The 17,048-nt window shown below is 34.5% G+C and overlaps 2 protein-coding genes across 4 annotated transcripts; one reads left to right on the top strand and one right to left on the bottom strand.

Moving 5' to 3' along the window:
• Positions 1-414: 414 nt before the first annotated feature.
• Positions 415-3,724, bottom strand: LOC144563254 (fluoride export protein 1-like). Of its 3 annotated transcripts, none has more exons than XM_078312696.1 (7): positions 3,588-3,724; positions 3,072-3,459; positions 2,813-2,890; positions 2,427-2,525; positions 2,152-2,344; positions 1,188-1,579; positions 415-1,015 (listed from the first exon to the last, which is right to left on the bottom strand). In XM_078312696.1, exons 2-7 carry the CDS (start codon positions 3,453-3,455, stop codon positions 797-799), a joined length of 1,365 nt encoding a protein of 454 aa, XP_078168822.1. In that variant the 5' UTR covers positions 3,456-3,459; positions 3,588-3,724; the 3' UTR covers positions 415-796. The 3 variants fall into 3 exon arrangements, with proteins under 3 accessions (XP_078168822.1, XP_078168823.1, XP_078168825.1); XM_078312697.1 differs by lacking the exon at positions 3,588-3,724 and having other exon boundaries at positions 415-750; positions 781-1,015; positions 3,072-3,552; XM_078312699.1 differs by lacking the exon at positions 3,588-3,724 and having other exon boundaries at positions 3,099-3,551.
• A 6,263-nt stretch (positions 3,725-9,987) lies between these two features.
• On the top strand, positions 9,988-13,465 carry LOC144563602 (uncharacterized). Its single transcript, XM_078313085.1, has 2 exons — positions 9,988-12,763; positions 13,031-13,465. Exons 1-2 carry the CDS (start codon positions 9,988-9,990, stop codon positions 13,384-13,386), a joined length of 3,132 nt encoding a protein of 1,043 aa, XP_078169211.1. The 3' UTR covers positions 13,387-13,465.
• Positions 13,466-17,048: the final 3,583 nt, after the last annotated feature.

Here is a 17,048-nt window from a genome sequence, read left to right as displayed (position 1 = left end):
TGCACAGTAGTCGAGTCTATGAGGCAGCTTATCAAAAGAATAGATAATTACCAAGTTTTTACCTGGAGAATTGAAGTTTGACACAACATCAGCACTTAGCATCAAATAGAATAGATAATTACCAAGTTTTTACCAGAACAAATGTATCAAATAGAATTAGATTCGAATAGGCAGTGTAAACAAATGTATCAAATAGAATTAGATAATTACCAAATTTCTCGATGTTTGTTTTAGTGTCATCAGAAATAATCAGAAAAGGTTATAATGTGGATATACAGAGAACAAACGAAAGGTTGTACTGTTAGTATCAGCTTCAAAAATCACAAAGTAATTCTTTTAAATTAACTAACTCAACATTAATGGTAAAAGGTGGTAACTGGTAAGTGAGTGGTAAATAATAAAAAAAAAAGAGCCTTAGAGAGAGAAACATTTATATGTCCATATATAGATTAAAATATCATCTCAACTGTTCTTTTATTAGTTTCCCGAAAGCCAAGAAAAATCCCGGATTCATGTACCGGCTACAAGCCGAATGATGTATACATCTTCTTTTCTTTGTAAAGGAATATGAAAGAATCTATCACATTTAACTACCTGTACTAGTTGCTAAATACAATAAATTGCTAAATTTCCACTTGGCCCTTGATGCAAATTTAATCATGCACACTCTCTTTCGATCTTTTCGGTTTCGGGCTATCTCATCATGCAAAAATTTGTACTTCCCTTTCCCTCGGCGTTCTTGTATCGTCTCTAGCACAATTCATGTTATTTGTGAAGCACTTCGTCTTAATTTAAGTTAATGGTAATTCTTAGTCCACACAGGCACAGAGTAGATCAAGGTACCAAGCACAAATGAGACTATGACGGTGGACCCTGCATATATAAATGCCCTTCCGCTATGCCCACTTTGCCTCATCGTGTAAACCTCTGCTACAAATGTAGAAACTGTGCTCATGCATCCGAGAAATCCTAATTGAATTCCGCTCAAGATCACCCCACTTCTCTCTGTGTTTACCTACATACAAATCCAAGTAGGTGTTGTTAGATTACAAGCATGACTTGGTATACCATAAAAATTCACATACTGGATATAAAAAAATTCACACCACAATGTCAAAATTCACACAGAATAGTTTACCTAACTGGGTTAAATATAAAATCAGTAATAACTAAAAGAAAAGGCCTACTGCTTTGCTAATAACTGAGAGCGCTGCCATGATACATGCGGCAATAACATTAGCCAAAAATGTGCCAATAGGAAACCACTTGAGATAGCTGTTCTTGCCAATACCAACACCATTGAGCCTGGCCAGATACCAGCGAGCCCACACTCCAGGTGGCGCCACCACGCACCCCATCCAGAGGATAGCACCATTAGTGAGATGATGCACCTTCACCACCGCCAAAATGCAACTTGCAATCCAAATAGCGATCAAAGAGAAAAGCATGACGACAATAACGGCCACATGACGTTTCTTTGTATCGATCTTCCATTTATTCAAGTTGCATTTGAATCTTTTCCGTAAACCCTCAGCAAATTCAACTCCTATTGTGATTGACTCATTCACGATAAACAGTCCTACAGATAAGAAAAAATTGATTCAATTAATGCAAGTAATATTTCTGTTTCTACTTAGCTATTGCTATTGGGCTGAATCTTAGATAAAATGGACATCCAAATTCCAACATAAATAGCTTGTAATTGGGAAAAAATGTGAAATAATATATAAACACACATAAAAGTGCAAAGAAACAAAGCAAACAATCAATGAATATAAAAATAAATAAACAAACAAACAAAATAATAAACAGAAAAGTGAGAAGTACTGGGCTGCTAATACATATATTTAAAAAAAAAAAAAAATCCTGTACGAGAACCCTGTTTTCTTTAGCTTCTCTTTGCTTAATAGATTTAAAAAAACATTTTGGACTATTTGTATTTAATCTGCTTATATTTCTCAAAAATATAACATAAACGCTTATGTTGGATCTAGGCCTTTATTTTTATAAACAATCTTATTGAACTATTAAATCCATCTTTGTCACTGAGATTTTTCCTTTTATTTTGAAACTCTGCTTAACCTATTAGATGATGAGAGACATTCAGAGAGATCAACAAAATTCTATTTTATATGCATTTTTTTTACGTACCTAATAGCATTCCAGCCACCGCAAACATCCAGTGCCCTTTAGAGGAGAGGAGAAGCATTTTCTGGTTCCATCCACTGAAGGTCGTCAGACTCCCCATGTAACCTGTTGTGATCCCAACCGTCAGGTGCTCTGACACATGGCGCAAATCTGGTTTGAATACTATGCCGAACCATCCCATGAGAAAAGAACCTAGCTGATCAAAGAGCAATTGATTAATTCTTTAAAAAGAGAGAATTTAATGAAATTTGAAATGATTGCATGAAAGAAGCCAATACCATGTTAGAAGGGAGATCAAGGTATAATGGAGTTGTGTCAGATGTGAGAGCGAGATGACCAGGACCAAATAGCTTCTGGAGAAAATACCTTGTAAATACCTATTTGAAACAAATTTCTATTAAAGAAAGATTTAAGTCTCTACAATTTGAAATTTTTTGATTGAGCAACAAACTGAGAAATTACAGAACTAATGAACAGAAGGATGCATTATAGGCCAGTAAGTCAGAATTTGTGCAAGTACTGGTAAGGGGTCAAATGAGAAATTATAAGCTTAATTCTCTACCTTATCAAAATTTGATGCCCCATCCATAGATAAACCTCAATCTGACAAAAACAAGTGCAGTACTGTTCTTGATATTTACTGAGTAAAAAAAAAAAAACTTACACCGAGAAATCCGAAAACAGACAAGTGAATCAAGTATGCACAGTAGTCAACTCTATGAGGCAGCTTGTATTGTTTCTCCTGCAGAATTGAAGTTTGACACGACATCAGCACATAGCATCAAATAGAATAGATAATTGGCAAGTTTTTACCAGAACAAATGTATCACAAATTTAAAAAAGTATTTTGTCGTTTACACTGATCAAACATCAAAATAAGTACATGAATATACTACATCTCTTTAAATAACCAATAAATTTACCTCTATTGAAGTGGAAAGAATAGGTACCTCAGACAGTGGAGATTTCGCATCCGTCAGTGGCAATCCTTCATGCACCACAAAAGCCTTATCACTAACAGAATCAACTGTCAAATTGTTATCCGTCTCCTCCTCTTCGCACACAACCCTGTCCCCACTATCTCCAATCCGTGCCACTGCTGAGCTGTCAACATCAGCAAGTATCTGGTCGGCCAGCTCATGCGAGAGGCGTATCGAGCCAAGAACCCGATCACTAGACACGCGTGAAAGGCTTGAAGATCTCCTGCTAATTGTGCTTCTCTGACGAAGCGAATCGGCCCGGTTGAAACTGAAACCCTGTGGGTTTGCTGTGTTGGTCAGGTTGCTGTTGTTTGAAGATTCTTGCATGGCTCTGGTAAGTAAAATAAAATTTAAGATTGAAGAGCAGGTAGAGTTTTGATTAAAGAACCAATAACAATGAAAATGAGATGCTTCAATAGGTATTCTGGCAACTAAAACTTGCAAGTCAAATACATTTACCTTGTTACAAAAATTAATGCAATTCTCAATTTCTCTTAGATTTAGATGGAGCTCAAGCTTGAACAAACAAATTGGTTTACTTTGAAATGGAATAATTTCTCTTGATAAGCTCAAAGTGGGATGTTGACCAAAGAAAAAGGAGAGGAAAAAAAAGGGCCCCAAAAAAGGAAGAATCTTTGGAAAATAAAATAGACAGGAGGGTTGAAACTTTAAAAAATTGACCAGGAACAAGTGCTACAGAATTTTGGCTGTCGACGTGTGAAAAAAATTGAAGAATAAAACAATGAAATCCAATCAAATCGGACTCGTTTGTAGGTTACTGGGAAAGGCGAGTCCGTGTCCGGTGTCCCCCCAGGTACCTGAGATGCAATTGGAAAAAATGGACGGCCCAGATTAATTCCATCCAGGCCAAACTCAATCCGGTGGCGGTTGAGGTCGTGGGGGTATGCTTTGAGATTCGTGCCAATTGCTACCTGGGGTGATACGGATTTGGGGAAGGCCGAAGGCCTGATCTATATTGTCAGAAAAATAACAAATTTAACCATATCAATCAATGCAAAACAAAACATTTACCTCAATAAAGGACCCACGGAATGTACTCTTTTTGCGGAAAGAATTTTGGAGGGACCAAACCAGTTAAAAATTTGCAGTAGTTTATGGTTTCTTTTTCACTGGGAACTAAAAAGCCGAATCTTTGAAAAGGGAGGAGAAAAAAACATTATCTCTTGCTTCTACGCGATTTGAGAGAGACAGAGGGGAATTCAGATCGTCTACGGTAGAGTAATAGGGAATCTTTTAGAATTATTCAATCTGAACCGTTATTTTTAACATGGCACGAATCTCAAAGCTCAATAATACTGCCCCCTGCGATAGCCCGAATCTCAAAGAATATAGAAATTAATCTCGAACCGTAAAGTGAAGCGAAACCTTTAAAAGTATTGGAGAGGACACTCGGACTCCGAGAGAGAGAGGATCATATCTTGCGACGGGAAGCTATGAACTGCATACCAAGACAGCGAGTCAAAAGTTGGTTTCCAGCCATTCACTAATAAGCAATACTGATGACTACATTTCAGAATAAACAGAAGAACCCACGGGAAGTAATCTAGGTGGAAGTGGGGGACGAATTCGCAGATTTTAGCAGAGCAGATTTTGCTTCATGCAACGCACATACTATAATTCAAAACATCATTCGTGCGCTGCTTGAAGCTAAAACTACTCTGTTAAAATCTTTACTCTCATAGTGGTATCTAAAGAAAGAGGAGGGTTCAAATGCACCCAAATTTAGTCTTCTAAACATTTGGGGAATTTCATATATACCCCTCAAAAACATTGAAATTACGTATTCCCCTCTCTAAAATTCATAATATCATATTTACTCTTCTAAACATTAAAAACTCACATATTTGTCCAACTTACTTAAAACTCAGCTTAATTACTTTTACTATTCTAAAATTAACATAATTAATCAGTATTATGATCTTTTCCTTCTTCAGCAGTTCAGCGTCAAAAAGTTCTTGATCGTTCTCACCTTCTCTGTCGTCAAAACTGCATGTGCCTCAGTAATTTTGCTCTTAATCGCGCTCCCCCCTTTAATTGCTTTGTTTCTCAATCTTGACTTTTTTTCCAATACTAATTTGCAATTATTAGTTTTCTCCCTCTTGTTGCACTATTGTGAAGGGAAAAAAAGTTCACACCCCATGATTGTGGTTTTCTCCAAAAGTTCTCCCAAAACTTTATGGGCCTAGATGGTTTTAATTTTATGCCCCTTTTGGCTCTTTATACAAGGAAGGAAGATTGGTATTGCCCACTCACTTTGGACAGGGTAGAAAGAATAGAGTACACGGGTAACTCCTTCCCTTTATTTAAGAACAATTAATGTACCAGTAAACTGTTGCAATTAATTCAATGAGAGCCTACGGGCATTTTTGAAGCAACAAAAAAAAAAAAAAAAAAAATTTATACAAACAGTATAGATTTTTGGCAGCTTTCACCATACTAGAAATCAAGCAAGAAACAAGCTTTCCACCTTTTGAATTAAATAAAGAATTGCACTTTGGAATTCGGACCTCAACATCTTGCTGGTCATGGTGTTTTCCGGTTCCAGTTGAGTCCCTAAGTGAAAACGGAGAAATCTGACATACACTACTGATGAGACTCAAAGTGAAAACAGAGAAGAGAAAATGAAAAAACAATAAGCCAGCCATACTATTTAGCAAATTCTCATCCACTACTGAATACCGATGAAACCAAGTAAAAAGGGAGAAGAAAAAATGAAAACAGAACAAAAGGAAAAAGAGCAAGAGGAGCAACGAAGAGATCTGACAGAGTTCAGACATGACAAAAAAGAGGTCAAAAACTGGGTTATGTATTTAATTATATTATTTAGAATATTAAACATGGATTAATTCAATTTTTGGGTATATTTGATATATAGTAAAATTGTAATGGGTAAATATGTGAGTTATTGTAATTTAGAAGGGTATATATGATATTATGAATTTTACAGGGGGGAATATGTAATTTCGATGTTTTTGAGGGGTATACATGAAATTCCCCCTTAAATATTTTTCTCTTTTCAGTCGGGTCCGTATCGCAAGAGTAACCCAATTTATGAGTTTTTTTTCCGGACCGTCGGATCAGAAATTCGGGCCAATCCGGCCCATAGTGAAACGCACAAGGCCTTTAATATCCGTGTTAGAATAACTCGGACGGTCCAGATCAAAACTCAAAAATTGAGTTACTTTAGGAATTTCCAATTCAGAATCTCATCTGTCATCTCCAAGTTGATAACAAACGAGAGCTTTGGAATTAGCTGTCAAGAATGGAAACAACAAAAAAAATATTAATTTAGTGTACAACTAGAATGGTTCTAAATTCTATTATTTTTCATGAGTATTATATAAATATAATATAGATCACGTTTTAAAAAATAATAGTTCTAAAATTAGAAAATGATTTTTATCCTTTTTCAAAAAAATTTATAATTTGATAAATTGTCCATAAATATCCATAATTTATATTAAAAAATGATTTTTTTTCAGACAGATAATGATAGTCACAAAATCATAATTAATTTGAGCATCTAATTTAAAAATAACTCCGAAATCTATATAGTTTTTATTTTTTAATAAAATATGTACACCATGAGAGGAGAGTCAAATCAAGTCTTTCTTAAAATAATATATGCATTACATAATATTTTCAAGTACAAGTCAAAAGCAATGAATGCAAGTGTCTTAATATTACACGCACAGAATCTTTTCTGATAATCACATCGAAATTTTGGAAGTCAAGTCTTCAGTTCAAACAAAGAGCTGGAAGCTATACCTTTTGCTTTTGTTCTCTTTAGCTTGTGCCTTTTTTTTTAATTAAAGTTTGGCCCTCACTTTTTCATGTCCCAATTTGTTTTCTAAGTTAATAAATGAAATAATTATTTCACCTACTCTATTTTTTTTTCAATCAATCAAGTCTATTATTTTTTAATGATCTTTGAAAAATTTTACGAATCTAAAATTATAAACATTTTCTATTTGATTCTCTCTTTCAAATAAGATCCATAATAAGCACTTTGAGTTATTTAATATGATATGTATGAAAACGTAATATACTAGATTTAAAGACTTCATATATTAAGTTTAAGGACTTCATATGCTAGGTACAAAGACATGATATGCTATGTATAAATACTACACTTTGAACCTTTTAAAGACTTGCAGCCATTCTTTTTTTTATCCCAACCAATCTTATCTATTTGTCGACGATCTATGATTAATTTTGCAAATCTAAAACTACGAACGTCTTCTACTTGATTTTCTCTTTCAAATGAGATTCATAATGAAGTATTATTAAGTTACATTTGTGTGATTTTTTTTTTCTTGATATGTTATGTATAAAAACTTAATGAGTGAGGCTATGGTACTATACATATTACGGATTGGTATGTACTACAGATCAATATTTTTGTTTTTAAAATCTTCATGGTCGATCCGGACTGTTGAACATGGTCTCCACATGAATATGTACTTCTAAACTGAATTTTCCAATTTTTAGAATTGTTTTACTATTTTTATATATGGGTCCAAAATTATTGTTTTTGGATGGTCCAGAATTTTCAGATCAAATGATTTTCTACCCATCTAAAAAAATATAGTAAAAGAATTATACAAAAATGTAAAATTTAGTTACAAGTACATATTCATAAGGAGGTCATGTTGAATGGTTCAGATTCACCGTTAGGCCTTTTAAACATAAAATTTTGAGTCCACGATGCGCTCTAATATGCACCATGATCTTACTTAATATGTTAATATGTTAAGTTTAAAGATTTCATATATTGATTGGTTAAAAAATGTGCACGCGTCATTACGCTAGTGACCTTTTAAAAGATAGTTGGAGAATTTGTCCGAAAATTGAAAAAAAAAAAAAAAAAGGTGTGTGTGTGTGTGTGGTGGTGGTGGTGGGGGGGGGGGGGGGGGGGGGGGGGGGGGGGGGGCGCTAGATTAATTTATATTAATCACGTGGTAAAATAAAAGAAGACTACTTCAGATTCTTTTCTTGTCATTTACTTATCTTTTCAACGTGTTCATGACAGAGGAAAATACACGCATTCAATCTGAAAGCGTTTATTTTGACTTACAATAGTATGCATTTTTATAAATTTGATAAGAGTTTAAATCATATAATATTTGTCAGCAATTATATTTTACAAATATAATAATAAGCGAATATTTATTTCATCTTTGAGCAAAGTGTAAGTGATGGATTGTGGATTGTACGAAATTTGAAATAATCAACACATTTTGAAAAACTATTAATTATTGGGCGTGATTTTAGTTTGGAGTATGAAATGTAGCAATAATCAACAAAGTGGTTTTTGTTTTTCTACTATATCCCTTCTATCATGAACTCTGAAAGTGTATCTAGAGGTGTCAACAGGTACGGTAAGAGTCGGATGTTAGCATAATTCTCATACCGTACTCGTTATGAATTGTTCTTATCCGTAATTTATTTTTATTCACTACAAATTGTCTTATCCGTATTCTACCATTTTCCGTTATAATTGTCGGATAACGAAATAATAGTGGGTAAATAACAAGTAATACTAATATATAATTGTTTGTATTAATTATTTAATAAAATATTCAAATATATTCATTTATTTTACACAAGAGCAATTATGACCTTCAAATGTATAATACTTTATTCAAGAAAAAAATTCTGATCATGCTAAAAGCAAGTAAATCAATTAAAGTACTCTTTTCAATACTTATTAATATATATAATATATAATTTTTCTTTTATAATAACCAATCAGATAACGAGTACAAAATAGGCTTTATCAGTACTCTTACCTATTTAGATAAAAAATAATAATCTTTACTTGTACATGTACCTGATAAATTTACAAAAAAAAAAAATAATTATTTGTAGTCATTTTATCAGATACAATACCAGTTGGATAAACAGATAAAAGGGTGTCATTGACACCCATAAGTGGATCCTTCTTATTTCTCTTTGAGCAAAGATAGGATGTGATGTGCTCACTAAGAGAGTTTAGTGAACACAACTCCAAAAGTATATCGGATCGATTTCAAACTACAAATTTAAACCGTTGAAATTTTGAATGTTTCGAATTCATTTGCTACATGATCAACCGTTAAAATCCACGTACATCACACCCTAGTAGCCTTGTTTGCTCTTTCTCTTTTGTTCTAAAAATTAGCTTATTAAATTTGAGTATTCTGTGGGAACATAGAAAATCCTTGCAGGGAGCGATGAGAAAGACTTGGGATGAGGCGTGGTCACTGGGAGTTTGGACGTTGTGGAAAGAGAGAAATCAGAGGATTTTCTCTCAAAAAAATAAACAGGTGCATAGGCTAATAGATGAAGCGGTCCAAGAAATTATGCTATGGAAAAATAATCTCTAATAGGAGATTAGGAAGGGGCAAAATGGCCACAAGGGACCATGTACGGTCCTTCACCGGGTGGCTTAGCGTGTTATTTACTAGTTAATAGTATAATGATAGAGCAAAAACATTATGTAAATAATCTTTTTTATTAATATATTGCCAGTCGGCTACTTGCCAGCTGTCCTTAAAAAAAAATTTAATAGTTTATCCGCCCGAGCAGCCTTTGTTTGAATCTACGCTTTAATCAATATATAGACACGTGATGGCATGGGATTCCCATCCACTTGCAATATTTACACACACACCTACGTACCTTCCATTCTATCATTCTACAGTGGGAAAGCTCAAAGCTAGCAGGACCTACCGACCTACTTATCACGAAACTTTCACTTCAATTTCAATCAATCATTATATTAATGTATATAAATACCAGTATACCACTTAGTCATTAGTTAACTACACTGAGAGGCAGTGAACCTGGTCGAGAAATGACTTCTACTTCTTTTCCTCTCTTTCTAATCACAACTGCCACTACTACTCTCTCACTCATCTCTCTCTGCTTCTTTATTCCTTCAAATGCAGCAGCCAATGTAACAGAAACCGACTTGTCCGCGCTTCTCTCCTTCAAGTCTCTCATCTGGAGTGACCCCACCGGCATATTGTCCTCATGGAACGCCTCTGTCCACCACTGTCAGTGGCCAGGTATCAGCTGTGGCCGTCGCCATCCCGACAGAGTCACTGGTCTCTCTCTCAAGGCATTCCAATTGGCAGGTCAGATATCTCCTTCTTTGGCTAACCTCACCTTTCTTCAGGAACTGAAACTTAATGACAACAGCCTTTCCGGGAACATCCCGGAGGAACTCAGCCGATTGAGCAGATTGCAATACCTCAACCTCGACTTTAATTCTCTCCACGGAACCATACCCTCTGCCTTCGGTAATAATTGTTCCAATCTGGAAGTATTTACTGTGGCTAATAATAATATCGGAGGAAACATACCTTCGACTCTCGGACAGTGTAGAAAACTTCAGTGGCTCGAACTGACAAATAATTTTCTCATTGGAGGCATACCTCCTGCATTCGGTAACCTCCATCAACTCCAAACTCTATCCATGTCTAACAATAATCTCACCGGAACCATACCGCCTACCTTAGGAAATCTTACTAATCTATTGGTTTTAGATCTTTACTCAAACAGCTTTACGGGTTCCATTCCAGATTCGCTTGGTCAGCTTAAGTCCCTTTGGGATTTCCAAATCAATGATAATCAAATTTCCGGAACAGTACCTCGTTCTATTTACAATCTATCCAACTTATGGATGTTAGATCTCAGCATCAATTATATCCAAGGGTTTCTTCCACCTGAGATTTGTGATGCTTTTCAAACCTTGAAAGCTGTAATCATTTATCAAAACCAATTTACTGGGCATATTCCATCCTCTCTGTCCAATTGTACCACTCTGAGAACGATTGATGTTAGTTTGAACAATTTCACTGGCACAATACCTTCCAGCCTAGGAAGCTTGCAACAACTTAACTCACTACAAGTTGGTGGCAATCAACTAGAAGCGAAGACATCTAGTGATTGGAGTTTTATTCATGCTTTGATCAATTGTACAAATCTTCAAGATCTAGAAGCTGGATACAACCAACTCCAAGGCGTGATACCAAGTTCTTTAACAAACATTACCAGTCTTACTACTCTGGTATTATCTGGAAATCCAATTTCAGGATCTATTCCTGCAGAATTTGAAATGCTCACTAATCTAACTAATCTTGAACTTGGTCAAACACTCCTAAGTGGCAAAATCCCAAGGGAAATTGGGAACCTTTGGAACCTGCAAGGGTTACTTTTGTCGAACAACATGTTATCCGGTGAAATTCCATCATCTTTTGGTAACCTTACTAAGATGAATCAGCTCTCTCTTAACAATAATGCATTCGAAGGGCATATACCACCATCTTTAGGTAACATGCAATCTCTGGAGGTCTTGGATATTTCAAACAACAACCTGATTGGTGAAATTCCAAGAGAAATCATGAATATTCATTCTCTTACTATTTTCCTAAACTTGTCACAAAACCATTTAAATGGGTCGATACCATCAGAAATCGGCAAGTTAAATAATATAGCCCAAATTGACTTGTCGTACAACGATTTATCTGGTCAAGTTCCTAGCACTATCGAAGGTTGTCAGCTACTGCAAATCCTTCAACTAGAAGGGAACTCACTCAACGGGCCCATTCCTTCCTCTCTGAGCAATTTAAAAGGGTTGCAAAATCTTGATCTCTCCAACAATTCTTTCTCTGGTAAAATACCTTCTTTTATTAGTGCAATGAAACTTCAACGTCTGAACATTTCTTTCAATGATTTTCAAGGAGAATTACCGGAAGAAGGTGTTTTTAAGAATGTGACTGCAGTTGATGTAAGAGGAAACCCTAAACTTTGTGGTGGATTACCTGATTACCATATGCCAAAATGTATTTTTGATTCTCCCAGACAAAAATATCATTCTGAAAGTATCAAGATAATACTTGTTTGCATAGGTGGTGGATTGTTGTGCATAAGCATCATCATATGTTTAGTAGTTGGTTGTTATTGGAGAAGGAGATCTCAAAAAGATCCACATGGTATTATGGCCATGACATGGGAATTTAAGAAAGTGTCCTATAATGACCTTCTCAGAGCTACTAACAGTTTCTCCGGGGAGAATTTAATTGGAAGTGGTACTTTCGGAGTGGTGTATAAAGCTTCTATAAGTTTAGGAGGTGCCAAAACCGTTGCTGTTAAGGTACTGAACCTCGAGCAACGTGGTGCTATAAGAAGCTTTTTATCAGAATGTGAGGCCTTAAGAAATGTTAAACACCGGAATCTTATCAAGGTCCTCAGTGTGTGCTCTAGCATAGATCATCAAGGTAATGATTTCAAGGCATTGATTTTTGAGTACATGCCTAATGGAAGCTTGGAAACATGGTTACATCCGAATGCACATAGGGATCGACCATCTGAAGGCCTCACCCTATTACAAAGGGTGAAAATAGCAATCGATATTGCCAAGGCATTGGACTATCTCCATGATCACAGGCCAGTGCCACTTATACATTGTGATCTTAAACCGAGTAATGTGCTTCTGGATGATGACATGACTGCACACGTGGGTGATTTCGGGTTAGCCCGGTTTCTAGTTCGATCTGATACCATGCCTGGTCAATCAATAACAAGTACCGCTGGAATCAAGGGTTCTATTGGCTACATTCCTCCAGGTACAAAGCTTAAAACCCCTGCTCATATGAAATTATTTCCTTCAGTATTACATCTTTCATCTATTGACTATACACTAGGATCCTTTTAATTGGTCTATCATATATAATTACTACAAAAATCTAGTCATCGCATAATTTATGGATACATATTATGAAATAAATGCAAATCTGCCATATAAAAACAACCACGACTAGTTTAATTATTGATAATTATTTACTCATCCTAAGTGATAAAAAGTGACTTTATATATATTTTTCACTACTCAGAATATGGAATGGGCGGCCAGGCATCCACGCAAGGAGACGTGTATAGCTACGGCATTCTTCTGTTGGAAATTTTCACTGGAATTTGCCCAACTGATGAAAGATTTGGTGACGGTATGAGCCTTCACAAGCATGTCGAGACAGCATATCCAGCCCGAGTTATGGACATTATCGATACCAAATTGTTCTCGTCAGATCATGGGAATGAGAATACAGTTGTACCAGAGAACTCTAAAGAATGTTTGGTTTCGGTGATTCAATGTGGACTATTGTGCTCCAAGGAGTTGTCAAAAGAGCGCATTGCAATGAGTGATGTTGTAAAAGAGTTGAATTTAGCACATAACAAGTTGCTAAAGTGAGAGAGTTTTAACATGATTTGTAAAACTAGCATAAGGGAATTGTGTATTATTGGAGATTAGCATATTGTATTTAACATCACGCTGCTGTTGTTAGAAACTGTAATATGCATTTGTAATATGTTAAATTCGGAAGTAAAGCAACGAGTAGGAATCAAATTCATCCAATAAACAATCTTTCTTTCAAAAAAGCACATGGTATCAGAGACTAGTGTTTAATTTACCAGTCAGTGGGTGCACAAGAAAGGGCATACCAGACCAACAATCAATGAGATTTCAAGTTCACAACCACCACTCGCAATTCGCCTCACGACCACCTTGCTGAATGGAGGAATCATGTGATGTGGGCTCGAGCGGTAAAAAAGGTGCTTGCTGGAAGAGGAAAATTAGGTTACATTAATTAATGGTAAAAATACACCTCTGGGCTCTGATTCAGATCCAAAATTTGATGATTGACAGATTTACAACAGTTTAATCATGTCATGGATTCTAAAATCTAGAGTATCACAATTAGTTCAATTATTCATCTTTTCAGAACCTGCCAAGCAATTGTGGGATCCTATAAAAAAATATATATATTGGAATGAGAAGAACTTTGCTCATATATTCAAAATTAACCATGAAATTTCTAAATCAAAGCCTGGGGTTAAAACTGTCACTGAATACTTTGCAAGTCTGAAACTGAAATCAAAATGGGATAAATTAGCTATATAAGTACCACCATCTACTGACTTGAAAACCATACAATGCCGCATGCACCCAACAGAACAAGAGTTTCCAATTTCTTGCTGATTTTGATTCATCCTATGAAACTGTGATAAGTCAAATTTTGTGGGCAATTGAATTCAATGCTAAGAAGCACTGATGACTACATTTCAGGATCAGCAGCAGAAGTTGTTAGTATCCAAGTCCTTGGAGATGGCCAGATAGGTCTATGTTATTATTCAAATATGGCAAGGGTTTAACTGTTTTTATTTGTTTGTACTTTCATTATATTTTTATTTTTAAAATGTTAATAATTTAAAATTTAAAATAAAATTGTTAGATGTGATCTATGTTATTTTTTCTCTGTGCTAATGAAAAATAATTATATTTCAATTTTATTTTTATGTAAATAAATAAGTTGAAAAATCAACGTTTAGAAATTATGACATTTCAACTTTGTTTTAATTGTCATGAAAATCATATTCACCAATTTTATTTTAACTTTTAAATTTAAAATTTTGAGCTACATCGTTTTTAAAAATGAAGGCATTTCAACCATCTTCAAAATTCAAATATTGAACTTGGATCCGAACTGTTCCATCAGTTTTGACATTAATATTAAAGACGTTTTATTAATTTTTTATATTAAATCAGATTGGTCTGTATTTTGATCGTCTGGATTTATATTCAAAATTTGAATTCATTTAGAGGATATGGACCCGCTTGACAACTCCATATGGATTCACCAAAAAAAAAAAACAAAAAAAAAAAACAAAAAAAAAAACAAAGAAAGATAATGTTTATTTATTTCCACTGCAGTTCACATTCTCTGTTTTCTTTTCATTTTTTTTTTTTTTTTTTTTTTGTATTGGATCCATGCAGGAGCAGTACTAACCAGAGAGTAGAACTAGGGTGTTCTTAACTCATCAAAGTGTTTGGTGAGCTCAACTCCAAAACCCATCAAATCGGTTTCAAATAACGAATCTGAACCGTTGAAATCCGCCTACCTTACAAGTGATGTGTCTACATATGAAAATTTTAAACATTCAAATTAATTTAGTATAAAGTCAAGCGGTCAAAAAACATTCAAAAAATGAATGCACTAAAATTAATTTATTAACCTTCTAATTTTGACCGATTGACTTTATACTAAATTAATTCGAATGTTTAAAATTTTCACATGTAGACGCATCACTCGTAAGGTATGCGGGTTTCAACGGTTCGGATTCGTCATTTAAAACCGATTTGATGAGTTTTGAAGTTAAGCTCACCAAACAATTTGGTGAGCTTAAGAACACCCTAGTTCTACTCCTAACGAGATATGAGAATAATTTATTTCTATTTTTTTCTAAAAATTTATCAAATAATTTTCATCTGTTTTTATTTTTTTTGTATTTATATAATTTAAAATAAATGCTATAAATATTGTAAAATCAATTTGCATTCGCAGCATAAAAATTTTATATAATAAATTTTCATTCATATTTAATTCCCATAGTTTGTAGATTTGGTTCCGCCACTAGACCCATGAATGGAGATCTGAATCTGCTATAATCCGAGACTAGTGAACAGGGATTCTGAAATTCCTCTAAGTCAAGTCCAGCCATCAAACTATTTCGAGATGTGTGCATAAAAAACGAGCTGTTTTGAAATGCGGTTTCAAAAAATTTGAAATTAAACGAATTTCAGAGGACCGTTCACTGGATTTTGAAATTGGAGCAGATTTATTTTCCATAGATGAAATATCGCATACAAATTCTAAAGTCAAGTCTTGATACTTCAGTTCACACAAAGAGGAAGCTATATATTAATATATACCTTCTCTTCTTCTCTTTAGCCTTTTCTTCTTCTTTTTTCTTTTTCTTTCTTATTGTGATGTGATATTACGGTAAGTGGGTACCTTTTTGGCCAAAATACTAGATTGCGTGGTCAAAAACAGAAAGACTTTTTAGACCAGTGATCCTATATATTTCACATCCTCATAAATATCTTGAACGAACTTTTGGTCCAAGTTTTAACAAACTTGTTGAAAAATATGTGCATTCAAACTGAAAGCGTTTATTTTTCGAACGAGTCACGAACTGAAAAATATGTCTCTTAAATCATTCAAACTTTTGGTACAAGCCGATGTCGAACGAGACACAAACTTTTGTGTTATTTTTTTGCCGGTTCTCTATGTATATTTTAATGCATTTATTTTTTGAACATTTTTTTACCATTTGTATTTATACTAAATTAATTCGAATGTTTAAAATTTTTACATGTAGATGCATCACTCATAAGGTAGACGGATTTCAACTGTTCAGATTCATTATTTGAAACTGATTTGACAAGTTTTAGACTTGAGTTCATCAGAAAACTTGGTGAACTTAAGAACACCCTAGTTCTACTATATATATATATATATATATATATAGAGAGAGGTGGGCTACGGTGAGTTGCGAAGTAAAACGCGTTTCTACTTCACGCCGTATTTTTATTTTGAAAGTCCAAACGACCGATCCGAACCGTTAGATGTTTAATCCATATTGAAATGTGCTTGGAGACCAAATTTTACATTTTTTGGAATTTTTTTACTATTTATTAAGCATTTTTGAAAATTGCTGTTTTGCTGTAAACAGTAAAAAACAGTAAAATTTTCTGGACCATCAGATCAGCGACTTTCAAAATTGCTTAATAAATAGTAAAAAAATTCCAAAAAATATAAAATTTGGTCTCCAAGCACATTTTAATATGGAGAACAAGATGAACGGTTCGGATCGATATTTTGAACTTTAAAATCGCAAAATATGAGCGTGAAGTAAAATAGTCGCTTTACTTCGCAACTCACCGTAGCCCACTCTATATATATATATATATATAGAGAGAGAGAGAGATGGGCTATGGTGCATTGCAATGCATAGGCCATGGTGTGCATTGGACCATAAATCACCGATTCAAAGTCCAAATGACCGATCCAA

This window comes from Carex rostrata, chromosome 12 (assembly GCF_964058835.1).
Source record: "Carex rostrata chromosome 12, lpCarRost1.2, whole genome shotgun sequence".
NCBI lineage: Eukaryota > Viridiplantae > Streptophyta > Magnoliopsida > Poales > Cyperaceae > Carex > Carex rostrata.
Note: the sequence above shows the minus strand (reverse complement) of the source record. Positions and strands in the feature narration are given on the sequence as shown.

Excerpts from the sequence above, each read along its gene's own strand:
- LOC144563254 (XM_078312696.1), bottom strand. The coding sequence starts at position 3,455 with ATGCAAGAATCTTCAAACAACAGCAACCTGACCAACACAGCAAACCCA. Across the intron at positions 2,526-2,812 it reads CTGTTTTCGGATTTCTCGGT|GTATTTACAAGGTATTTTCT; the intron begins GTAAGTTTTTTT and ends TGTTTCAAATAG. Across the intron at positions 1,016-1,187 it reads TCTCAGTTATTAGCAAAGCA|GTAAACACAGAGAGAAGTGG; the intron begins GTAGGCCTTTTC and ends ATTTGTATGTAG.
- LOC144563602 (XM_078313085.1), top strand. The coding sequence starts at position 9,988 with ATGACTTCTACTTCTTTTCCTCTCTTTCTAATCACAACTGCCACTACT. Across the intron at positions 12,764-13,030 it reads TATTGGCTACATTCCTCCAG|AATATGGAATGGGCGGCCAG; the intron begins GTACAAAGCTTA and ends TTCACTACTCAG.